Genomic DNA, 26,729 nt, shown 5'->3' with positions numbered 1-26,729 from the left:
TCATATAGGCAAAATGTTTCCTTCTGTATATTGGAGTATTGCTGGGTAGTTTGTTGTAATTCCAAAGCTGATGAGAGGCTGTTTTCTTGTACCTGTTGTCAGCATTTGAATGTGTCAACAATATTGACAATTTTTGAGTTGAGGATGGTAGTCATTGATTGGATGAGTGTGCTGCATGAAAATAATGTGTAAGGAGATTGTCTCACATATGAAGATGTTAGGCAAGTTGAAAATGGTGAATTGATCTGGAACGCCTATTGCAGATCATTCTTTCCATATGGGTAGTTGCAGAATGCCATGCAATTGCGAGCTTTATCACCAAAATGTCCATGGAACCAGCAGCAGAGGTGTGGTCACGTATTTTTGTCAGCACATAGGGTCATCCTTGGTGACGTCCACGCAGTCATCCTCGGTGACGTCCGCGCACACTTGGGATTGTTTGGCTGCTTGTTGCTGCATGTCATCGCTGGTACCATGGAGAGTGCATGGCTGGTCATTGTTGTCAGCTGAACTGATGCTATGTTGATGTTGTAATTCTGTGAGAAGTCGGTCTGGTACAATTAATCTTCTATCCACTGATTTATGCTCATTTGAGGTAGTTGCTAATTGTAGCTTAGAGGGTAATTTCACAACCCACAGTGTCTAAAAAGGGTGATCTGGCATAAGTACCATATAAATTAAATGGAAGAACCATCTCCTGAGTTGAGAATGTGTTTTTGTGCCCTAATTCACATCATAGGTAGCTTGACATAGTTGCTGTTTCGGTGCTCAAGCAAGAAGCTGAACAAGTGCCATCTTCTCCACACTGTATTTTTTGATAGCCAGGGATGACAATGTAACATCACTGTTGAGGTCTGCATGTTCACTGAGTGACACGGTAAGGTTACGTATTTCAGAAATGTCATAACTGACTGGAAAATACACTCAGTGATAGCAAACCACATGTCAGGTTGTTTGGGCGAAAAAATAATGAATGAAGATGCACAGTGCTGTTGTGAAAATTATGTGGTTAATGTAGCACTAAATTTGGCCAGAGAATGACAACAGACAAACTCTAATGTGAAGGCTACAGCACAGAGCTCAAAGCTCTGCAACATGGAAGGTACCACATGTTTTAACAACATAATCTCTATCTATCCATAGTGATTTGCTGAGGAGTGTCTTGTTTGATGTTAGAAGAATGGTAACCATCTGGGAAGCTGCACATGTTAATGTAACTACTTCTGGGATGGGGAGGTATGCTGACCCTGGATCAAATCTGCCCAGCAGATTAACAATGAGGGGTTGGTGAGGACCCCCCCCCCCCCCCATGTCATTTTTAGGCAGTTTCCCACTGGTGAATACTGGTCTGGTTCCTATGTTCTGACTCAGATATAGCTATGCAAAACATTTAGAACACTTTCTCACACTTACACACAGTAGGTAATGTATATGCAGACAGAGTGGGTACACTGATTATGTTCTGAACTGTGAATAGGAGACTGATGACCTTTGCTCTTTGGTCTCCTTAAGCACTAACTCATCATCAGAAGAAGAATAGTATTTGTAGGTCATGACACCCTGGAAGATAGTAACTGATACACATTGTTCTGCTGCATAGAGGTCATTGTTGATACTACTGGCACTGCAAACGAAAGTGTCATTTTCACATTTAGCTGAAGGCCAGGGTTGTCACTGGTGCTGTGGAGCACTGAACTCAATACAGTGAAGTCACTGTCTTGCAGTTGCGTACCTTCAGCTCTAAGGTTGTGTGAGGCTCCATTATTGTAGCAAGCGATCTTAGTTGATGAATGTGAAATAGTTCGTAGCTGATAGCATCATTTTTTGCTGTGTTAGCACTGTAGAGCAGATGTAGGTTAGTGCGCTCCAGATGGAATAATGGATGGCACAGATACCAATGACCTACACTTTATTGCAAGATGGAGACATATCTGAATACAGGTGTACTTAACTGTGGTGTCACCGCCAGACACCACACTTGCTAGGTGGTAGCCTTTTAAATCGGCCGCGGTCCGCTAGTATACGACGGACCCGCGTGTCGCCACTATCAATGATAGCAGACCAAGCGCCACCACACGGCAGATCTAGAGAGACTTACTAGCACTCTCCCCAGTTGTACAGCCGACGTTGCTAGCCATGGTTCACTGAGAATTACACTCTCATTTGTCGAGACGATAGTTAGCATAGCCTTCAGCTAAGTCAATTGCTACGACCTAGCAAGGTGCCAATTATCCTTTGCTATGTATCTAATGACGCATATACTGTATCAACAAGACCAATGTTCACCAATTGTGGATTAAAGTTAAGTATTCCAGCAGCTACGTACTTTTCTTTATAGCATTCATTATGTATCCTGTTTCAGACCTCACGCCAGCCTGCGTGAGTTTAAGCGCATGCCTTTCGGTTACCCGTCACTGTGGACTGGCTGTCTTGTCAGTCCACTACATTAACAGTAGTCAGTAATGAACTCAGCTAGAGATTGTTGCTCTGCCAGAGCTGTAGCACTGGCCAAAGAGTTCCCTCACTGGATCATGCGGCTGCTAGTACATCATCCCATAACCAATGTGCAAAACACTATCTATCCTACAGTTTTATGCGGAAAGAAATTAGGAAGTAAATTTTATGGCAGTTAGTGATTACTCTGGATAGTAATGAGGCGATCACTGCAGCCTGAGCCTTGAGTCTATGATTGTGGTGAGTTCTCACACAATGGGCATACAAATAGTGAGCCTGAACAATCAAAATTCCTGTCTGTCCAGACAGATGGTAAGGTTTATGGATATCCCATGTTCAGAATATAGTTAAAACATTACATGTTGCTATATTTACCATTAGAACAGCATTTGCAATAAGTGGTAGTCCAACACAAAAATTAGCTTACTTTGTTTTGTTTGGATTCACCTAAGAAACATGGAATTATATTCTGGCATACTGCTTCCTGTTCACAAAGAGTATTTTTTACTCAGAAATGGGCAGTTTGAATAATATATGGTGTAAGTTCATGAACCTGTTGTTGGCCCGTGTCCAGGAGTTTGGGAATTCAGGCATTGGCCTCTCTCTCTATATGTATTTTCTTTAATGTCATTTGTTGCTAACAATTACAATTAGCAGCTTTCACTTAGATAATACTTGGCAGATATCCAGTCTGCATTTGGATTTGCACCTCTTTGACTTGTGCAGAAAGGTGTATGGTATTTTGCTGCACCCATTTCCCAAAAGCTACCACAAGACTTAAAAAAAATCATAGCAGTAATGCTGAAACTTTCAACTCTGAGTTTAGGAATTTCCTTATGGCTAAATCCTTCTATTTTGTCAGGGACTTCCTGAAAAAATTTTTAGCAAATTTTTGTGTTAAATTATTGATATGCTGCTATGTATTCAGCAGCTTGTCATCTGTATACAGTAAGTGTAAATTTTATGTTATTTTTTATTAACTTTTCTGATGTAATTTCAAGTCCTGGGTTGTTCTGTTAATATGCAGATTGGCTCCTCAATTTGTTCCTCTGGAACTTGATGCACGAATAAAAATAAATAAATAAAATAACAAAAAAAAGAAGACAAATGAGCACATGGATCACATTCAGAGGTAGTCAAAAATTTATGTCATTGTGACCATTTGAAATAAATGATTCTAATTCCATCATAAGCTGCACTGGGAAGTATCTTTTTTCACTTCTTGATGGTGACTAGGTTCAGACACCTGTGTACATTACAATGAAATGAACACCCTTAGCTGCTTACAGGCGTTGACATACGTCAACGGGGACAGATGAGAATGTGTGCCCCGACCGGGACTCGAACCCGGGATCTCCTGCTTACATGGCAGATGCCCTATCCATCTGAGCCACTGAGGACACAGAGGATAGCGTGACTGCAGGGATTTATCTCTGGCACGCCTCCTGTAAAACCCATATTCTCAACATATTGTCCCGCACTACATTTGTAGTGCTCCCACCCATTATACTCATTACTCGTGGCACATTGCCGATTCCCATAAAGAGTTCGGGCACTGTTTGTGCATTCACACAGAAGAATATGGTCAAGTGGCTGGTGAGCCTTAACTGTATATATACTAAGATGGTATCTGTTCTTTCGGACATCTTAGTATATACCTGTGTCCATTTTCAAACTATCTGTATTGTGTGACAAAAAGAAGTGATAGCCTGTGTACAAAAACTGCCCATGCAGTGATGATCGAAGTGGCATTGCAGCCAACTCAACAACAGTAAATAGACCACATAGGACAGACATCAGAGAACCTAGTCTCCATCAAGTAATAAAGAAGGACACTTCTCAGCGAAACTTATGATGGAGTTACAACCATTTATTTCAATTATAAAACAAGTTGCTGACCTATTTTTCATCTGCAGTATGCTGCAAGTTTTTAAATGTGACAGTTTACTGTTTGGTGAGTAGCTGATGGAAAGGTAGCTGATTGCTGAGAGATAATACACACCCACCCACACACACACACACACACACACACACACACACACACACATACACACATTTTCTTTTTCTCTGTTGTTTCTGCAGATACCTGTAAGTTCTTTTTTGCAATGTGAAGCTGGAGTCAGCCCAAACAAATACTGCTCATCAAGTCTTTCATGCAATGCCCAGTGCCAACAGAAAATGTCAATTTGTTTTACACTACAAGCAAAATGATTTTTAAACCACAGTTTTATGTGCTAACTTGATTAAGTAGTCCCAAATTAGTGTAGTGAAATATTTGTTTTATTGATACATATTAGCAGGGACAGTAAAACAGGAAGAGTAACCAGTATTACAGCAGTGACAGCACTGCCCTGTCCCATGTTGAGTGCTTTTACCACACAGCAATGATGCTCAGTAACTGCTGCTACAAATATTGCACTAGACTGCACTGGGACTGTTAATTGATTGAGCACATAAAATTCCAAGTTAAAAATCATTTTGCCCATGATGGAAAACAAACCAATGCTTTCTGTTTGCACTGGGCATGGCATGAAAGACTTGATAAATAAATATAAGGCTAGTCATAAAGTTTTGAAATTTCTCATGACTAGAGTTAGGAAGGAGTGATCTGTATTTGTTTTGAAGAAACTTTTTATAACCAAGATCCCATTCAGTGCTATCTATTCCTGGTGACCAGTTTAAAGAGTTAAGACTGTCATCTTCAGATATTCAAAAAACTTGTTGTTATATGCCCTGTTCCATTACGACTGTATATGCTACATACTATTGGCTATGACACAAACATGGCATGTGTGATACAGTCATAATGGAACAGGTCATATAACAGAAAGTTTTTTGAAGATCAGAAGACGACAATCTCAACTGTTGACACTGGTCATCAGAAATAAATAGTATTCAATGTTATCTTTGTTATTAAAAGTTTCTTGATACAGTTTTGATTATTTCATCTAAGAAATGAAGTCCCATAATTATTTTTTGTTTATTTGCAAGCATAGGTTCACAGACCTGGTCACATTGACACCACTGTGCCACAGTATCATAGCACATCATAAGAGGAGCCAAAACAAAATGTAACACCACATTGATAAAGTGTGATGGGCTGCACCACTCTTTGCTCCTCTAGTGGTGAGCTGTGGTACTGTGGTGCAGAGATTTCAATGCCAAGTAACCTGACATTCTGCACAAGAGATTCTGAGAGTGTGTGTAAGAGATTCTGCCTATTCCAGCATCTTCATCACCAAGTGTCAAGTTTGACTGTATGTATAGTACCAAGACTGAGGACATGTATTCAAAAACAAACACGATATTAATTACATTAAATTACTTTTTTGAAGTGATAATTAAAACCTGATGACTGGTTCTTTTAGATGAGTTTAAGAAGTGATTAATTATATTGGAACTATCATTTCACAATAATTTAATCTGTTACAACCAGGACTGATATCCTTTTCTGAAACATGCAACATTCTAAATGTTTAAAAATAAAATGATGATGGGATTTTGAATGGAACCCTGAACAGTTGTTTTGAGCTGATAGTTACGTTCATAGTGACATATGTAGTGCTAGACTACCATATGGAATGTTTTCCACCATGTAAAGTATGCCATTACTAGCCCTCTTTATAGGAAAGGTGACAGGAATACTGTAAATGATTTTCTACCTGTTGTAATATCCCGTACATCATCGCCCTCAGTGGCTGGAATTGATTGATTATTATTTTTATTATTATTACCATTTTAGAAGAATTTTCATATTTGTAACTGAAAGTTAGGTTCAATCAGTGAGTCATGTGGACAATTTTTATCCAGAAAAACTGCGGTCCTTTACTTTCTCTGATGAAAGAAATGATAAAAATTTGAATGTAAGATTTCATTCTCTGTCACTGAGTGAAGTAGACGTATTTGTAGTTATGAAGCATATCCTACTGGTCAAATAAATACAAACTGTTGAATTCAAAAAAGGCATCTGTCTTTAATTGTTCACTATTACTTCATTCCAGTTTACAAGTGAGTGGATTCATCAGCCTAGTATGAACAATGATGCATGTTTTTGGAGGAATTCATGTCCAATAAGAATATGTTACACAGTTTCCAATATAAGCAAGAGTATAACATACTCAAGAGTTACATCATATTGTCTCCAGAAAGATTGCTCACCTGAGAACTTACCAAATAGTGCATGTGATATATTAAAAAATATCACAGTTTGGTTATTTTGTGGTTTGTCCAAAGCATTTAATCATACAGGATATGATACCCGCACAGAACAGATCACATTTTTTGGAACTGATGGTGTTGCAAACCACTGATTTATAACACTGATAGCAGAAAAACAAGCAAAAAATGGTTTGCTACATAGGGGAAGGAGTAGAAGAAGGGGTTGTGGGAGAAAGATTAATTGAGTTCTGCAATAAATTTCAGGTAGTAATAGTGAATGTTCTGTTCAAGAATCATAACAGGAGGAGGTATACATGGAAAATGTCAGGAGATACAGGAAGATTTCAGTTTGATTACATCATGGTCAGGCAGAGATTCCAAAATCAGATGTTGGATTCTAAGGTGTACCCAGGAGCAGATATAGACTCAAATCACAATTTAGTAGCGATGAAGAGTAGGCTGAAGTTTAAGAGATTAGTCAGGAAGAATCAGTGTGCAAAGAAGTGAGATATGGAAGTACTAAGGAATGAAGAGGTATGCTTCAAGTTCTCTGAGGCTGTAGATACTGCAATTAGGAATAGCTCAGTAGGCAGTTCAGTTGAAGAGGAGTGGGTAACTCTAAACAGGGTGATCTCAGAAGCTGGAAAGAAAACAGTCAGTACAAAGAAGGTGAATGCAAAGAAAGCATAGGTAACAAAAGAAATACTTCAGTTGATCGATGAAAGAAGGAAGTACAAAAATGTTCAAGGAAACTATGGAATACAGAAATACAAGTCACTTAGGAATGAAACAAACAGAAAGTGCAGGGAAGCTAAGGTGAAATGGTTGCATGAAAAATGTGAAGAAATCGAAATGAAATGACTGACAGAAAGACTGACTCAGCATATAGGAAAGACAAAACAGCCTTCCCTGAAACTAAAAGCAAGGGTGGTTACAATAAGAGTGTGACTGAAATACCAATGTTAAATGCAGAGGAGAGAGTGGACGGGTAGAAAGAATACATTAAAGACCTCTGTGAGGGGGAGGACTTGTCTGATGACGCGACAGAAGAAGAAATGAGTCGATACCGAAGAGACAGGGGATCCAGTATTAGAATCAGAATTTGAAAGAGCTCTGGAAGACCTAAAGTCAAATAAGGCAGAAGGGATAGGTAACATTCCATCAGAATTCCTAAAATCATTGGGAGAAGTGCAACAACGTAGAATGTAGAATGTATTAGTCTGGCAATATACCAACTGTCTTTTGGAAAAATATCATCCACTCATTTTCAAAGATTGCAAGAGCTGACAATTTGAAGAATTATCACACAATCAGCTTAACAGCTCATATTTCCAAGTTGCTGACAATAATAATGTAGAAGTATTGAAAAGAGAATTGTGGATGTGTCTGATGATGATCAGTTTGGTGTTATCAAAGGAAAAGTCACCAGAGAGGCAATTATGACATGCAGTTGATAATGGAAGGAAGACTAAAGAAAAATCAAAACATTTTTGTAGAATTTGTCAGCCTGGGAAAAGCATTTGGCAATGTAAAATGGTGTGAAATGTTTGAAATTCTGAGAAAAACAGGGGTAAGCTATAGGGAAAGACAGGTACTGTGCAATATGAACAAGAACCAAGAGGGAATAATAAAAGTGAAGACCAAGTATGAACTGCTCAGATTAAAACAGGTGTAAGTAAGGGATGTAGTCATTCACCTCTACTGTTCAATCTGTACATCACAGAAGCAATGATGAAAGTAAAAGAGAGGTCCAAGAGTGGAGTTAAAATTCATAGTGAAAGGATTTCAATGATAAGATTCACTGAAGACATTGCTATCCTTAGTGAAAGTGAAGAAGAATTACAGGATCTGCTGAGTGGAAAAAACAATCTAACAAGTACAAATATGGACTGATAGTAAATCAAAGAAAGATGAACGTAACGGGAAGTAGCAGAAATGAGAACAGTGAGAAACTAAACATCAGGATTGGTGATAATGAAGTAGATGAAGTTAAGGAATTCTGCTATGTAGGCAGCAAAATAACCCATGACACATGGCGCAAGGAGTCATAAAAAGCAGTCTAGAACTGGCAAAAAGGGCATTCCTGACTAAGAGAATTCTACTAGCATCAAATGTAGACTTTAATATGACAAAGAAGTTTCTGAGAATGTACATTTGGAGCACAGCATTGTGTGGTAGTGAAATATGGACTGTGAAAAAACTGGAGAAGAAGAGACTCGAAGCATTTGAGATGTGGTGCTACAGAAGAATGTTGGAAATTAGGTAGAAAGATAAGATAAGGAATGAGCAGGTTCTCTGCAGAATTGGAGAGGAAAGCAATATACAGAAAACATTGACAAGGAGAAGGGAGAGGATAGTAGAATGTCAGTTAAGACATCAGGGAATAACTTGCATGGTACTAGAGGGAGCGGTAATGGGTAAAAATTGTAGAGGAAGACAGAGATTGTAATGCATCCATCAAATAATTGAGGGTGTAGGCTGCAAGTGCTACTCCGAGATGAAGAGGTTGGCACAGGAGAGAAATTCGTGGGTGGTCACATCTAACCAGTCAGAAGATTGGTGGGATAAAAAAGACCATAGGTCAAGCAATGCAACTCAAGAGAACAGATTCTGGCTAAGAAGAAATTTCCAATGGAGATCCACAGGCTCCACTCCTATTTTTTGTGCACTAAAGAGCCAAAGAAGCTGGTACACCTGTGTGATATCAATTAGTGCCCCCACGAGCACGCAGAAGTGCCGCATGTGGCATGGACTTGTCTAATGCCTGAAGTAGTGCTGGAGGGAATTGACATCTTGAATCCTGCAGGGCTGTCCAAAAACCCGTAATAATACAGGAGGGGGGGCGGGGAGGGGGGGGGGGGCTGGTGGAGATCTATTCTGAACAGGATGTTGCAAGACATCCCGGATATGCTCTATAATTTCATATCTGGGGAGTTTGGTGGCCAGCAGAAGTGTTTAAACTCAGAGGAGTGTTCCTGGAGCCACTCTGTAGCAATGCTGGATGTGTGGGGTGTCGCATTGTCCTGCTGGAATTGCCGAAGTCCAGCAGAATGCACAATGGACGTGAATGGATGCAGGTGATCAGACAGGATGCTTACATATGTGTCACCTGTCAGAGTCACATCTAGACATACTAGCAGTCCCATATCAATCCAACTGCAAATGCCCCATACCATTACAGAGCCTCCACCAGCTTGAACAATCCCCTGCTGACATGCAGGGTTCATGGATCCATGAGGTTGTCTCCATACATGTACACATTCATCTGCTCGATGCAGTTTGAAATGAGACTCGTCTGATGAGGCAATGTGTTTCCAGTCATCATGTCAGAGAATTGATGTTTTACTAGATTCCTGATATTCACAGTACACTCATGAAATGGTTGTATGGGAAAATCTCCACTTCATCACTACCTTGGAAATACTATCCCATTGCTTGCACCGACTATAGCACCAAGCTCCAATACACGTAAATCTTGGTAACGTGGCTTTGTAGCAGCAGTAACCAATCTAACAATTGTGCTAGACTCTTGTCTTATATAGGTGTTGCCAACTGCAGTGCTGTATTCTGCCTGTTTATATATCTCTGTCTTTGAATATGCATGCCTATACCAGTGTAGAAGTGAATGACTATCCACTTAACACCTCAGAGTCCAGCCACTTAGGAAATTTTGGACCTAGATCAGCCATTCATGCCATTCTTTGAAGTATTACTGGCACATATGTGTTGGATACATATCAAAGTGTAATATGTACTAAAATAATCAATAAAATAATGATACTGTAACAGAAAGTAAAATAATTCTTAACAAAAGGAAAAGGAAAAAAAATCTGGTGTGAAGTAAGTTATTGAGCTATTAGATATGTAATTCACTTTTATATGGAAACATCTGAAGTATTCTGGCTTGCAGAGAGGATGTGTCCAAACAAGGCAATACGATGTGTTTCTTTCCTGCTTGTTTTGCCAGTAGATTGTCTTCTCCAACCAAATCTTGGAAACTTGTGTTGGATGCTTAAACATGAGATTTGTATGTAAAATGGATGAGATTCAGACAAGAGAAAAATAAGAAAGGATAAAAAGGAACTGAATTGTAATTACAGCAGCACAACCCATAGCAACAGTATTAGTGATGAAAAATTGTAGCAGACTGCAGTTTACCTGAATATGAATCTTCCATTCTGATATTTCTCTCTCCAGACCAGAATCATCAAATTCTTCCTCTGAGTTTTCAAAAGTTCTTGCTGACTTAACAGATATGAAATATTTGTAGCATAATTACAGATAACTGTAAAAGTTAATGAGTGCATGCGCAAAACTAATGACCATGCGACCACACATTTTCTCAACCAGTCGTGACAGCAGGCATTATGTTCACTACTGTTTCTTTCGAAAAAATTCTAGAAATTGACAACAGAAAGCGGCCTCTGTCAAGGGACAAGAAACAAGAGTCCAATTTTTGTGTGATAGGTGGCTTGTGCATTGAGAAAATTGCTACCTGATTGTGTTCAATAGAATGTTGTGGCCTGAGTTATGCTTGGACTTGGTCACCAAAACATTCATGTCTATCAAGTGGAGCTGTCACTTTTTTGAAATTGATGTTTGTGTTACAATCAACAATTTCAGTGAGAAAACAATAGAAGAAATTGTTAGTAATTCTAAAGTAACTTAAGGGGCTTAACATTAGGATGGGAAGAGATTAGACACATGAGTAAACATGTATTCAATATCTTGCCTAGTATATTAATTATTTATGAGAGATGCAATGAAATATACATGTAGATAACAATTTAATCTGTACATACTATCAATTAGCAAACCCGGCATTGTTTCGAAATTGATAATTATTTGTTGGAATTGGATATAAGTCCTGACCTCATTGTTTCCCTTCTCTCTGTCGATCTCCCCATCCTCCCTTTCTCTCTGCCCTTCTCCTCCTCCTCCACCCCCCTCTCCCCACCCATCAGCTCATCCCTCCTCTCCCTGTCCATCACCTCCTCCTCTCCCTCCCTATCACTCCATCTTCTCCTCCCCCACCCCCTCTCTCTATCCATTTACTCCTCCCTCTCTCTATGCTCATCTCTTCTTCTCCTTCTCTCTGACCTTGAGGCATGTTTATTTTTGTTACCCACCCAGACCGCTTCCAGGATAGGGAGGCATGACAGCCCCAGATTGACTCTGCCCAGTGGACTGAAGATGAGGGACTGGTGTGTCAGTGTAGGTGGACATGGTTTTCAGGCAGTTTCCCACATCCCAATAGGTGAATATCAGGCTGGTTCCCCTGGTCCACCTCAAAGAAATGCTATGCAAACATTTAGAACACACTTGCTCACACTTGCAACCAGAAGTTACCCTATACACAAACAGACTGGGTGCACCGTTGCTGTCCTAGGAGGTGAATAGGAGACTGATGACCTTCACTGTTTGGTCTTATTACGCATTTACTCAACCTCAGCATCAGCTTGTTTATTGTTATTGCAAACCAAACCTTGACTAGGAACTGAAGCCACTTAAAATAAGTGGGTAAATTGGTTAGGATCATTGGTATATGGGGCATGCGAGAGACCACTCCACTGCTGCATCTGTGAGGATAGTAGCTTCAGTGACAGTATCTTGCATAGTTTTAATCTGTGGATGGGTGTAACTACAAGCCAGTAATACAACTGTCCAGTTGTTCAACTGTAACAAAAAAAAGAAGACATACGGGAGAAACAATTTGTCTGATGGTTTAAATGCTTGCTATCATAGTTAAAACTGATAGTGAGGAAGAAAACTAAACGACAGATTTTCACAACATAGCACACCATTTTCTTTGCCACATCCAGTTTTAGCAGAAAACCTGTATATTTTTCTTTAAAAAGTACATGGCATTTGTCCATCTCAATGTTTATTAGTGTACCGTGTAAAAATTGGAAGTAAATCAGTCAAGAACATTTTGAGATTTCTGTTAACAACATTTTCCACTTAGATATTGTATAATATAATTATATATTGTGTGTGTTAAAAAACTGTATCCTATGTCATCTGAATGTTTTATTAGAGTATTACATAAAAATCTTAAGTAAATCGATGAAGAACTTTTCAAGATTTTTACCAGCAATGTTCCCCTATTTTATATTATAAATGTGGGAGAACAGGTCCAGCTTTCATGAAGAACTACTTATTAATCTCCTACTTACAAATTTTAATCCTGAACTGTCAAAAGGGAACAAAGGAACTTAACCAATTAACTCAAATTTTTTACGTGAACATTGTTTCACCGTGAACACAAAAATCTACTGTTCAACATTCAGCTTCTCTGGCATATCACCAGTCTCATCAGCATGGAAACCAATAAATCCCCCATTCAAATCCCACATTCGGTCATCCTGACAATCATCTGGCTTAGATGATGAGTAGTCACCTGGCAAGGGTTGCATAAATTCACCAAATGTTGTTGTAGTCCTGGGACTGTTGCAGTTATCACTTTCTTGGTATACACCATGGGTATAATTTATTTTAACTTTTGTAACTTGATAGGCCTCTAGATTCTTCAACCAGTTTGTGTTCATTTTATTGTCACCAATTTAGTACTTGGAGGCTTTCTTCCAATGCTGGTTGAAGCTAGCACAGTTTGTTTCTTGCATCTTGTTGATTTGTAGCTTAGCCTGTTCTTTGAGTTTCCTGCATTTCTTTTCAAATTAATAAATAATTTCTTCTTCTAATAATTCTGTGATGTGAAGATTAGTCTTTATGTACATCTCAACCCTTAACAAAAGTTCAGATGGTGTTTACCCAACTCTTCTGTGGTACATTGAATTCATGGTACATTGAATTGATGGTATCCCCTTATACCATTCATTAGGGCTACCAGTATTAAGCTTGGCAATTATTTTAGCCAAAGTAGAATTGATTCTATCAACCTGTCCGTTGGCTCTAGGAAGTGCTGTTGTTATTAAAATGTGCCCTGTTCCTTCTGTAATTCAAAACTCCTTGAATTCTTCATTAGTAAAGCAAATCCCTCTATTGGTAATTATTTGGACTGGATTCCCAAAATTAATTTTCTGTAATTTTGTCATACTAATTGCTTCTGTCGATTGTGTAGTTTTTACACGATGTAGCCATGTAAACATGGTTAACACATCAGTAGTAATTAGAATGTTGTTGTATCCATTGTGTGTTGATTGAAGTGGTCCAGTATGATCCATGTGATAAGTATATAATGGCTCACTTTCCCTGAATAATGGATGAAGGAAACCTTCATTCTTTCCTGATTTATTATTCACAGTTAAACATTTTACAAAAATGGAGACCACACTTTTCACCTTTTCTGTCAAATCTGGTATACAACAATCTTGTTTTATTTCCTTTTCAGTTTGCTTAACTGCATAACGACCTTTCTCATGCACAAGCTTGGTGATTTCACACTGCATAGTCTGTGAAACCACTAAAGTCTCTCGTTTGTCATAGAACTTTAAAAAAATTTCTGGCTCTCATTAAATAGTTTTCATAAGGCTGTTCTTCAAGAATGCTCGTGTTTGGTGATAAATCATTATTGTTTTCTTGAGTTTTCTTGATTCTAGCTATTAAGCCACATGTGAAATCAAACAGTACATTCACACAATGACTAAAGGCACCTACTAGTTTCATCCTGGAACCAGATTGGCATTCTATGGTGTAGGAATACTCCTCCAAGACTGAAGCCTCTCTAGCTATTCTTGGCAACAAGTCATTTTTATCCACAGTCTTTTGAAATGCAGCATAGTCCGTTACAATTTTGAAACATGTTCCTAGTAAATACATCTGGAATTTCTGTAAGGCATTAACAGTAACTAAAACTATAAGCTCATAATGGCTGTAATTTTCCTCTTGAGGTGTTGTTTTTTTACTCACATAAGAGACTGGAAGGAAATTGTCATCATGTGGAGATTTTTGTAATAACATGGTTATAAAAATCTTCTTTCATTCGTGTGTAGTTCAGTTCCAAGGTTTGTATTGTAGTTTTTCAAAACTGGATCCAACGAAAGAATATTTTTGAGCATCTTGAATTCTTGCCTCTGCTCTTCTTCAAACTTACATTCTCGATTACTCCTGGTTAAAACACTCATAATTTTGGCAATTGCAGAGTAATTTGAGATAAACTTCCCAAAGTATCCTGTTTAACCTAGAAAACTTTGTGTTGCTGCAGTAGATTTCATTTCTGGGAAGTTTTGAACAGCTATTGTTTTTTCAGAAGGAGATGTGATTAGTCCTCGTTGTATAACATACCCAAGAAACTCAACAGCTCTCCTCAAGAACTGATATTTTGCGAAATTAATTTCCAAGTCATATTCTGCTGCAGTTTTTAACACTAAATGAAGCTGTTGAACTGATTCATTATCACTCTTTATTGGTGTTATAATATTTTCCATCTAAATAAAAATGATGTTCTTTTGAGCCAGTTCCCTAAAAACAGTGTTTGTAAATTACTGGAACATTGCAGATGAATTCAATAATCCAAATGGAATTTCCCTGAAATGGAAGTGCTCTGAGTGTGACTAACGAGGTGTATTTTCAGCTTTCCTCTTTAAAAAATAAAAATAAAACAAATAAAAAAATAAATAACAAAAAATTTTAAAAATAAATAACAATAATAGTAATAATAATTATTCTTGAGGTCTCATGTGAAAAAGATGCAGGCATCTACAGTTTATGTAAAAGGTCTTCTATAAGGAGTGATGGGTAATGATCTTTCACTGTGATCTTGTTTAATTTTCTGCGGTCTATAGAACATAATATTCTCCATTTTTCTTTTTTAAAACTAAAACATAGCTAGCATATTCAGATGAACTTGGTTCTATTATTCCTTCATCATGCCACATCTGGGCTTGATTGTCAACAATATCTTTCTCTCCTGGTGGCAATCTCCTGGGGCTACTAAATATCGGTTTCTGTTCTCACACAACAGTCTATATCTCAATATTAGTGGACTTTGTCTTAGCTTGGCTGTAGTTGGTCACTAAATCTTTGATGTGTTCCTTTGTTTCACCACTCACAGACCTCCCAATATATAATTCTGGTTTGTTTGCTATGTGGATAAACATAAAATGAGCTTCCCCTTCTGACTTAATAATAATAACTCCACCCTTGTTTATTAAAACTTCAATTTGGTCTAGAAGATTGTTCCCCAACTACCGTTAATCAATTTATAGTGTCTCTAGAAGCCACATAAATTTCTGTTTCAATTTTCACATCATCTATCTCAACAATGCCTGTAAAATGCGCTTGTGGAGAGATGAAATTTTTCCCAACTTCTGCCAAGACTACATCTGTTTATTGCAATTTTGAAACATTTATAACCTCATAAACATCCTGTCTTGATGGACTGTGCTGACTGCCACAGTCATCCAACACCTTCATCTCTTTGGACATTTTTAAATTTAAAGTTGTTAATACTCTTCTTAACAATACTTATGTCCAATTTCACCTTTTGGTTATTCTTCTCCTTCATGGATTCATAAGAAATATGGCCAAAGTCACTGCAACTGAAGCATCTCTTTCCCTTGCCCTTGTGGTTGCAATCACTTAACCTGTGACCACTAGCACCACGAGTGAAACACTTTTTGTTTGGGTCCCAAGCTGCACTTTTAGTATTTCTGTTACTTGGATCCTTGCCATCTTTCTTAATGGAGTTTAAACTTTTATTGATTAACTTTTTGTTACCAGCATTTCTTTTCAGCAGTGACTTCACAGCTCTTTCATAATGCTTTTTTTCCCTTAAACACTTTCACACTTCCAGTGCCATAAAGTAGTAGTTTTATGCCTGAGTCATATCCTAGCTCATCAATCACATATTGAAATAGTGAGTCATTATCAGTATCAGCACAGCTGGCAATTTCCTTCACAATGAGAAAATATTCTCGAAGAGTCTCTTCCCATTCCTTCTTTCATCAAGACAACAGTTGGTGGATCTCCACGGCACTTGTTTTTATGTTAAATTCTTCCTGCAAAGCTTTCTTCAGTGCAGTTCATGATGTAAGAACCTTATTACACAGAATAAAAAGCTTAGCCAAACCTTCGAGCAATTTTTTTCTTTTTTGTGAAAACAAGAATTTGCAATGTCATGAATGCCAGAGAAAATTTACATTGATTTTGTAACTGTGGCGAGAATCATGTTTCACTTTTATCACCTGTTTCTAAATCAGAAACTTTTGTCATCATCTTCTCAAGTAAACTCAGTCTTCTATCACTACCCATCTGCATCCTTTTATCATCATCAGTATCATCACCATCATCTTCACATTGTATATCGTCTTTAATTTTCACTGCAAGTTCGTGAATGTTGGGTAAATAACAGCAAATCTCAGTAGTAATTTCATATTTCTGTCCCACTGCCTACCGTATTTACTCGAATCTAAGCCGCACTTGAATCTAAGCCGCACCTGAAAAATGAGACTCGAAATCAAGGAAAAAAAATTTCCCGAATCTAAGCCGCACCTGAAATTTGAGACTCGAAATTCAAAGGGAGAGAAAAGTTTTAGACCGCACCTGCAAATCGAAACAAAGTTGGTCCATTGTAACATGAGACAGAATTGAAGTCGAATGGATGAAGATACAGCTACAGCAGTTTGGTTTGAGTCATAAGCTTAGCAGTGAAGCTTTGCCAGGTAGCCATTGCTATGCGTCAGGTGCTCTGTCCGTATTTATAAGGGTACCCTTCCTTTTTCATGTGCTTTGTCTGGTTTGAATCGATTGCTTATTTTGCTTTGATCTGATAAGTGTCGTTCTCTTTCTTATAGGTATTTATGTCACTCTACGCTGAAAATGCATTATTGTACTGTTTCATGCATTGTTTGTTGCATTCTGATAATGAGTGTTTACGACCTGTCACCGTTCACGGCGTAGCGAGCTTTTGTGTGTGCTACGGCAGCTTACAATAAAAAAAGAGAGGAATTGTCTCATAAGCAAAAGAATGGCAAGAGACTGCAATTTGTTGTTACTTACAATCCTGCTTTCTTTGATAATGATCAACAAGAACCAAATAATAGACTTTGTATGATAGAAGATGTTCTGGACGAGAGTTCAGTGAAAATTTTTCTCTGTTTGAAAATCTTTGCAGACGCCCCTTTAGTACAGTGCATTCTGCACAGAAATTAGATTTTTAGATTTATCTTAGATTTAAAAATCTAGTCAGTTGCTGTGCTTCATTTCTGACTGTATCACTATTCAGCATAAGAATAATACGAATATAAACATGACATGATATGTATATTCTTCCGCGTTTACTGTTGTCCCACTCTAGTTTCGTAGTTTATTAGGCAGACAGGATTTAAATGAGATAGCAGGAAACACAAAAGAATACATGGCAAATGTTTACATTCTTCTACCTTTTAATTTATTTACTGACGCAGAGGTTTTGGCGCCCGTATTTATCTTTGTGGCTGGAAAGCATGCCTTTATAGCGCTACATATATTCGATGGCAGAAGTTAGTTGTGGCAGCACCTACCAACATTTTTCAGAACTTCCACTTACTTTGCACTCGATTCTAAGCCGCAGGCAGTTTTTTGGATTACAAAAACGGGAAAAAGTGCGGCTTAGATTCGAGTAAATACGGTATACACAATATACACTATGTGATCAAACGTATCCAGACACCTGGCTGAAAAGGACTTTCAAGTTTGTGGTGCCCTCCATGGGTAATGCTAGAATTCAGTATGGTGTTGGCCTATCCTCAACCTTGATGACAGCTTCCACTTTTGCAGGCATACGTTAAATCCAGTGCTGGAAGATTTCTTGGGGAATGGCAGCCCATTCTTTACGGAGTGTTGCACTGAGGAGAGGTAGCGATGTTAGTCGGTGAGACCTGGCATCAATGATTCAGGTCAGGACTCTGTGCAGGCCAGTCCATTACAGGGATGTTATTGTCATGTAACCACTCCACCACAGGCCATGCATTATGAACAGGTGCTCGATCGTGTTGACAGATGCAGTCTCCATCCCTGAATTGCTCTTCAACAGTGAGAAGCAAGAAGCTGCTTAAACATCAATGTAGGCCTGTGCTGTGATAGTGCCATGCAAAACAACAAGGGGTGCAAGCCCCCTCCGTGTAAAACATGACCACACTATAACACTACCACCTCTAAATTTTGGCGTTGACACTACACACGCTGCCAGATGACATTCACTGGGCATTCGCCATACCCACAGATCACCACATTGCGTACTGTGATTCGTCACTCCTCACAACATTTTTCCAGTGTTCAGTCATCCAATGTTTATGCCCCTTACACCAAGCGAGGCATCATTTGGCATTTACTAGTATGCTGTGTGGCTTATGAGCAGCCTCTCAACCATGAAATCCAAGTTTCCTCACCTCCTGCCTAACTGTCATAGTACTTATTGTGGATCCTGATGCAGTTTGGAATTCCTATGTGATGGTCTGGATAGATGTCTGCCTATTACACATTACAACCCTCTTCAACTGTCGGTGGTCTCTGTCAGTCAATAGAGGAGTTTGGCCTGTACACTTTTGTGCTGTATGTGCCCCTTATGTTTCTACTTCACTATCTCATCAGAAACAGTGGACCTAGGGATCTTTAGGAAATCTCACATACAGACTTATGACACAAGTGACACCCAATCACCTGACCGTGTTCGAAGTGCTCATTATGCTCTCTCATGATGTCTAATGACTATTGAGATCTCTGTTATGAAGTACCTGGCAGTAGGTGGTAGCACAATGCACATAACATGAGAAATGTATGTTTTTGGAGATGTCCAGATACTTTTGATCATATGATGTATTTCAGATTGCTTCTAACTCTGCTTCTGAAAACTACTTCAATGAATGGCTTCTTAGCTTCAGGTTCATGACACGCTGGTATCGACTGAAAAGTAAAGCCAGAAAATTCTCTCAAGCATTTCTGATTTCTTATATCATCTGGAACCGTTCTGAAAATTAACCTATGTAGAGATTTAATGGTATTAACCAGTGCAGAGGCTATATTTCCATTCACTTTTGAAATTTCACCTTATGTTACCATTTCTATGTTTATGTATTTATTTATTATTTTTTTTTGGTCAGCTATTTCTGATTTTATCACAGTTAAAATTTTTCCTTGTATTGCTCTACTACTGCTCATAATTTTTAAGTGTGAATCCTTGTCTTAGATCCAGAATCAACACAATTACATGTAACTACATTATTGCAGGCAAAATGGCGCTCAGAGAAGTCCTCAAAAATGTCGTAGATAGGTGGCAAAACTGCATCATCACTTGTTCAGTTGACTCCTTAAAGCCCCCAAATTTGCAGGAAAAATGTATCTGATTTTCATGGAGAACCACTTATTTATCTCCTGCTTACGAACTTTAAAACCGAACTGTCAAAAACAAGCAAAAGAACTTAACCAACAAATGCATTTCTTTTCGGTGAACATTAATTCTCTAGGAACACATGATGTTTATTAGAGTACTGTGTAAAAGTTTGAAGTTAACTGGTCAAGAACTTTTCAAGGTTTCTATTAACAATATTTGCCCTTTATGTATTATATAATATATATATTTATGCACCACATATTTAAGAAATGTAGGCTATGTTTGTCTGAACATTTATTAGATAATTGTATAAAAATTTAAAGTAAATTGGTCAAGAACTTTTTGAGATTTTCGGAAATGAAGTTAAACAACATCTTGGCTTAATATGTTAGTATAGAAGTACAGATTAAAGTCCTCCACCATGTATTTCTGTCTGTATGTAATGGCTAACCCCAGTAACTAATGCACAGATTTTGAAATTGTTTTCACTAATAGACATATTGATGGTTTGTGTATAAATGTTCAAATGTGTGTGAATTTCTAAGGGACCAAACTGCTAAGGTCATCGTTCCCTAGACTTACACACTACTTAAACTAACTTATGCTAAAGACAGCACATGTACCCATGCCCGAGGGAGGACTCCAACCTCCGGCAGGAGGGGCCACGCAATTAGTAACATGGTGCCTCTAACCACACCGCCACTCCGCGCTGTGTTTGTATATACTGTAGCCAAACAGATTATTAATTAAAGTCATCCACCATGTTTCTCTGTCTGTTTGTGAAGGATAATTTCATGAACTAATGGAGTCTCGATATGACTTCTAGTAATAGACAGAGCATTTCTTGAGGAAGGTTTGTGTATACCACTACATATTATGGACACTTTGTCTGGCTGTAGATATTTACAGCTACCAAAGTGAGGCCATGGCAGGCTGCTGGTATTATAATAATTAGTTCCTTTATGTCATTTTATTATATTGCCCAATAATTGGGATCACTTTTTTTCCTTCTTTCCACATTCAGATGATTGGTGGAATATGACGTGTGTAGTGGAATATAAAAATAATAATGCTTGTTCATAAGGAAATTACCTGTGTACTAAATGTTACTGATGTGCAGGTATGTCCTAAAAGCGAGTTAGGACCTCTCACTTGTTAAATCTTCCTACTAAGAAAATTAATGTTTTAAGATGTTGTTTGTATCTGTTTGGAACTTACACAACTTTCTGTGTAGAGGTTGCTGGACTATCAAATTGACAAAGCATAGTAAAGATAAGCAGCAGTTGGAAGTGAAGGAAATAGTTTTTGGAAGAGAGTCACCAGACCCTGACATTGTCTCTCTCCATCTCTGTATCCTTCACTGTCCCTCTGCACTTTTGTCTTGGCATTGCTTTCAGCAGCCCCATACTCTGCCCCCTACCTTGTTATTTGCCCCACTTCCACATGCAACTACACGTTCTGTACTGACATGATGTTTCGATTCTCTTTTTGTGTTCCTCCCTCTTCTCACTTCATACCACTTCTATTTTCCCATCAGCCATTCAACACATGCAAAATTACTACCTGCACAGGCCAGGCTGCAGCATTTTGAGACAGTTAGTGAGTGAGTGAGTGAGTGTGAGTGTGTGTGTGTGTGTGTGTGTGTCATAGCTGTGAAAAAGGGCTTTGATATACGAGATCTCTCATCCTTTCCATGTGTTGCTAATCACTTTTCCTATTTCTATAAACATGTTATACTACTTCCTGGGTTTCCCATTGATGTACCCTTTTTTCCCTACAAGTTGATTGAACATGGTCATATGCTCGATCTATGTTACCTGTAATTAAGTAATATAACATGATTGGCTTATTCCTTACACTTTATATTTTATTGTCATTTGTTTTTTCCCCACATAAATATGAAGTAGAATTACAATTGGTGCATTTGGGACTTGCTTGTAAGATGTTTGTAGCAGAAGAAGAATTTTATTGATTGAGATTTGCTATTACAGAACAACATGACCTCTTCACATTAATTCTAACAGTGACAAGGCAAATTTTTCATAACACTCACCACATTATAAACATTTCAAAGGAATTTTTTTTTTCAGACAGTGGATGCTCTGATTGCTGCTGGAGCAGATGTAACAGAGAGGGATTTAAATGGTCAGATGCCTCTGCACTGGGCAGCTCAGTCCCACCGTGCTGAGGCCGTGAAATTACTGCTGAATGAGAGCAATGAGCAACATGAAATGGGGATCAATCAACAGGACAATGGTGGGCAGACCCCATTGATGCTTGCTGTCAAAGAAAAACAGTCTGTAAAGTTATTGCTAAAAGAAGGTGCCAATGTTAATATGCAGGATCATGCTGGAAGTACAGCGCTCCAAGCAGCAATTGAGTGCAAAAATTTTGATGTTAGTAATTATGTCACTTTTTTTCCATACGAGCTTCCTTACTTTAAAGTCACTGTGCAACACAACACATTGTTTTCTCGTTATGGATACACTGAATCATTTAATCTTGCATCCTTGTTTATAGAAATTTTTTGTGTTGCTCATTATTACATGGATGTCAATTTGTTCAGTATTTGAGTAAATATTAGTGAGCATATTTGTAGACAGAATATTTCATTTTGAATAATTCAAATAAGGATTTATGAAAGTGGGATATATTTTGCTGATAGCATAATATTTGACAAGAACAGTTCATCTAAATCTCAGTGACTTACATAGAATCTGGAAGTTAGATACTGAATTTATTTGTCTGAATTTAATTTTATTATTTTCAGTATTAAATGAGAGCCTGTATCATTGTAATTACATGGGAGTTAACACACTTGAAAAAATATTTACCTAACATTTGAAACATAGGAGTTCCAGAATATTACAGTTAGGGAGAGAGAGAATGAGAGAAAGATGACCTACTCACCAATGGTCTTAACAGCAATAACCAAAGCAAGAAGTAGCTAACAAGACAAAAGAATAGCACAGTTTTTTTTTTTTTTTTTTTTTTTTTTTTTTTTTTTTTTTTAATAACTGTTTTTACAGTTTCTAACTCACAATTCAACAAGAACTGATATTTTGATCAGACAGAATGGGCATATTATAAGCGAAACAGAACAGTTCAAGTTCCTAGGCGTTCGGATAGATAATAAGCTGTTGTGGAAAGCCCGTGTTCAGGATCTTGTTCAGAAACTAAATGCTGCTTTATCTGCCATTAGAACAGTATCTGAAATAAGTGACATTTCAACATGAAAAGTAGTCTACTTCGCATATCTTCATATGCTTATGTCATATGATATTAACTACTATCGTGTTATAATTTCATGTATTGACTCGTTCTATGACCATGGAGACTTCTCCTTAATTTGGTCACTGCATAATGTTTTTGAGCTTTTACAAATATTCTTGAACATTTACAAATAATATTTTGGGTATACTAGAATACTATTGAATGATCTAACATACAAACTGGAAATCACACATATTACATTGATCCACAATCTGGTGAAATCACCTTAACTGATGGGTTGAGCAACATAGTAAAAACAGAGGAACAACTCACTGAAAAAATGTATCTGCTTATGGAGCAAAACTACCTAAATGAAGAACAGTTGTGTGAACAAATAATTAGAGTGAGAAACATACTCATGCATACTGAAATTCTGTAATTAAAGAGGATGTCGAAATATGAATGTGTGAGAAGAACTTCATCCGTGATAGCTGATATAATCTTAGCATGGAAGTGAGCTCTTGGAGTGGAGAAGAAATCACAATGTTCACGCTACTACAGGAGTGGGGCATCACCAGCACAGGTGTTGACACCATCTTCAACAGCATTACGCAATTACCAACCAATTGGAAGCCATCTAATGGCTACATAAGGCCACCACAGCAGCAGTTTTGATAGTCAGTTGCTTCTGATGAAGACAATGGAGGTAATCATCAAAAGCTTAAGCCTTTAACTTGAACTGACACAGGAAGAAGTCCAAGAAACATTTGTACAACAGTGCCATCACAATAGGCTTTGTTCTCAAAAATTATGTCTTTCAACAATTAAATCATTAAGTACAAGATATGATACTAGGGGAAGAAAAGTATTTAAATCCACTGAACCAAGATGAAAGCTTAACTTCTCAAAAGAATTTCTAATGTCACTCAATGTTCTCAATAGGCCCTCACAAAAACAATTCTAAACAGCATCACAGAAGTGGAAATACTAACTGGAATACAAAAATAATTATTCATATCACAATTACACTTGTTTAAACTAACTTACCATTCACCTTTAAAAGACTCTGATTTCTGGACAGATTACTGAACAGAATGATTATCAGTGTAGTGGAGTGAATGTAAAAAGACTTGTGTTTTTTTAACATACACTGTTCACATGTGGTACAGCTACAAAACTGTTCACCTTGAATTTTTCTCTTGAAAAATAGATTAATATAAAAGAGACAAGATATCTTGGTGATCACCACAATGTGATGGAGACCATGTTAAACTTTCATATCTCCACAACTATAATAACTACTGCCACACAACTACTGTGGTGAGGTGAAGAAGCTGAAAGCTAAATATCTGGCACCTTTCACATTTTTATATACTAGTTTCTATGATGATTCTAGCCTAAATAATTAATTAAAAGGTGCTTACGCTGCATTCTCAGTACCTTAGCCAATAATTTAAGAGTTTGGTTTAAGTAAATATTTTCATAAATGCAATCCACATCATTCCCAGATCTCATCTACAACTTCAAATAACTACCATAAATGGTATTTTGAAAATCATTTATTGTCTGGCACAATCACAAAACTTTCAGTTTGAAATCACTATTTGTGGTTGTCACCAGCAGTATTTAGATCAGAAGCTTCACATACACTGCTATAGAAATCACATTTTTATCTATGTACATTTGACCACAGGAGGCTTCAAACTTAATTAATCCAATGCTTTTTGTCTTTGTGTCTCCATGTTGAGAAGTAGCACAGGCTGGATGCTTACAAACTGATAGGAGAGTAGTGGAACAGGCTGACAGCTGGTTCACAGCTTACATGCATCGCTGAATCTTATAAAGACTCATATTTGTCAAGTGCAAAAACATTAAAATGAGCTCCATTTATGAACTTCCTATCCTATCAGGATGGAAAATAAACTGAGGTATCCCCAGCATATGAGTAAGTTAATCAAAGGCTCAGGTCTGCCTCTTTTGTGCTTAAAAATTTCTTTCATTCCAGCTGACTGGATTGCTAGTATATTTTGCAAACTTGTGCTCAACAGTGCAATGTAGCATAGGTATATGGGATGTTGCTGAGGTGAAAAAAGTATTTGTTCATCAGAATTATGTACATTTGACATCATGTGCACTTGACACACAAACACACTTTGGAAAAATTTTCCAGGTCCTTGGAAATCTTACACTCAAGTGCGAATTCATTTTTTTCCTATTAGTATTTGTGGTTAATAATAAGAGTATAATTAGGATGAACTGTGGAATTCACAACCACAGTAATTCGATTGTGCACCCTCATGTAAAGTTCAGAAAGGAGTTTCACAATCAAGTGCAATAGTCTGTGACAGGTTGCTAGTAGACACCAGGGAAAAAATTGAAAATCATCAACTATTCAAAAACAAAGCAAAAGAATGCTTTATTAGCCACTCCTCCTTTTCCTGCAATTTATCAGAATATTGAAACACAGGATTGTAAGTCCTGCTTTACTGTAATGCTTTTATTAAAATGATCTTAGCTTTGTCAGTATATAGGCAGCTGATAGTGTTTTGTATGAAGTTACATAAATGCTATGTTTAAAGTATGAGAGAAAAATAGCAACTGTGCAGTTTAAGAGGAGGAGTAGTAGCTGTTTATGTCTGAATATACATACACTAAAATGCATAAGATAAGCTACAAATAATTCCCCAATTTTCAGTGTGAGTAGATTATCACTAATCATAATTTGTTGTTAATACACTTTACAGAAGTAACGTGAGTAGTTACTTCTACATGGTACTGTATAACTGTTATTGCTCCACATCTATGAAGGGAAACTTTTATAGTGGGATCTGTGAAATACAATGTGTACATGAATGAATGATACCTGGGTTTGTTACACATTCCTTCATGACAGGCTGCAGGCACAGAAATGTACATTCTAATTAATCATACAGAAACCCTAGCAAAAATCAGCTATATAATGTACACAGTGGTTTTATATCAGAAGCAACAATTTGTTATTCTTTAAAAACTAATATGTAATCAGCCCATACAATTCTTATGATGCAAAGGAATAAAAATGTAACTTGGCTCTCTGATGCAGGCAATGAAGCTACTGCTGGTTGCAGGAGCAGATTTCTTACCCGCTCAGAGGGAGTATCATGTTAGAGCAATCCATTTGGCTGTTGCAGCAGGGGATACTAAGGTATGCTAATACAAATCATATATATGTATCTTGTGTTACCGTAGAGCTGCTTTTTGAAACAAGGAAGTACAGTCCTGCAACCATGATTCCACATGCCTATGTTTCCTTTTCATTGTTTTCATATGATATCTGTTTTGTGAAGCTTTCATAATATGTCAGATGTTAAATTCATATTCTGTGAAATTGTAAAGTCCATGATAGAAACTGTAATAAAAAAATGAGGATTGGCAGCTGGTATCTTTTGCCTGACTGATGTAATGGTGTTTGACTTACAGCTAGTTTTCCAGGTTAAATACACAAACAACCACACGCGTGCATGTGCACACACACCTACACACACACCTACACACACACACACGCACACACACACACACACACACACACACAAATGCACCCAATGACAGCTGAAAAGACACTAAATTTTAGTAGCTCACAAGCTGATTGATATGG

General features: G+C 37.6%; 1 protein-coding gene across 1 annotated transcript in view; it reads left to right on the top strand.

Moving 5' to 3' along the window:
- The window catches only part of LOC124777829 (serine/threonine-protein phosphatase 6 regulatory ankyrin repeat subunit C-like), a 384,246-nt gene that overhangs the window by 234,101 nt on the left and 123,416 nt on the right, over positions 1-26,729 (top strand). The window contains exons 13-14 of the mRNA XM_047253358.1: positions 21,973-22,278; positions 26,178-26,279. Coding sequence (XP_047109314.1) covers positions 21,973-22,278; positions 26,178-26,279 — 408 coding nt within the window. The remainder of the gene's footprint in view (positions 1-21,972; positions 22,279-26,177; positions 26,280-26,729) is intronic.

The sequence above is a fragment of the Schistocerca piceifrons genome, chromosome 1, assembly GCF_021461385.2.
Source record: "Schistocerca piceifrons isolate TAMUIC-IGC-003096 chromosome 1, iqSchPice1.1, whole genome shotgun sequence".
Taxonomy (NCBI): domain Eukaryota; kingdom Metazoa; phylum Arthropoda; class Insecta; order Orthoptera; family Acrididae; genus Schistocerca; species Schistocerca piceifrons.
The sequence above is the reverse complement of the archived record's forward strand: the minus strand, read 5'-3'. Positions and strand labels throughout refer to the sequence as shown.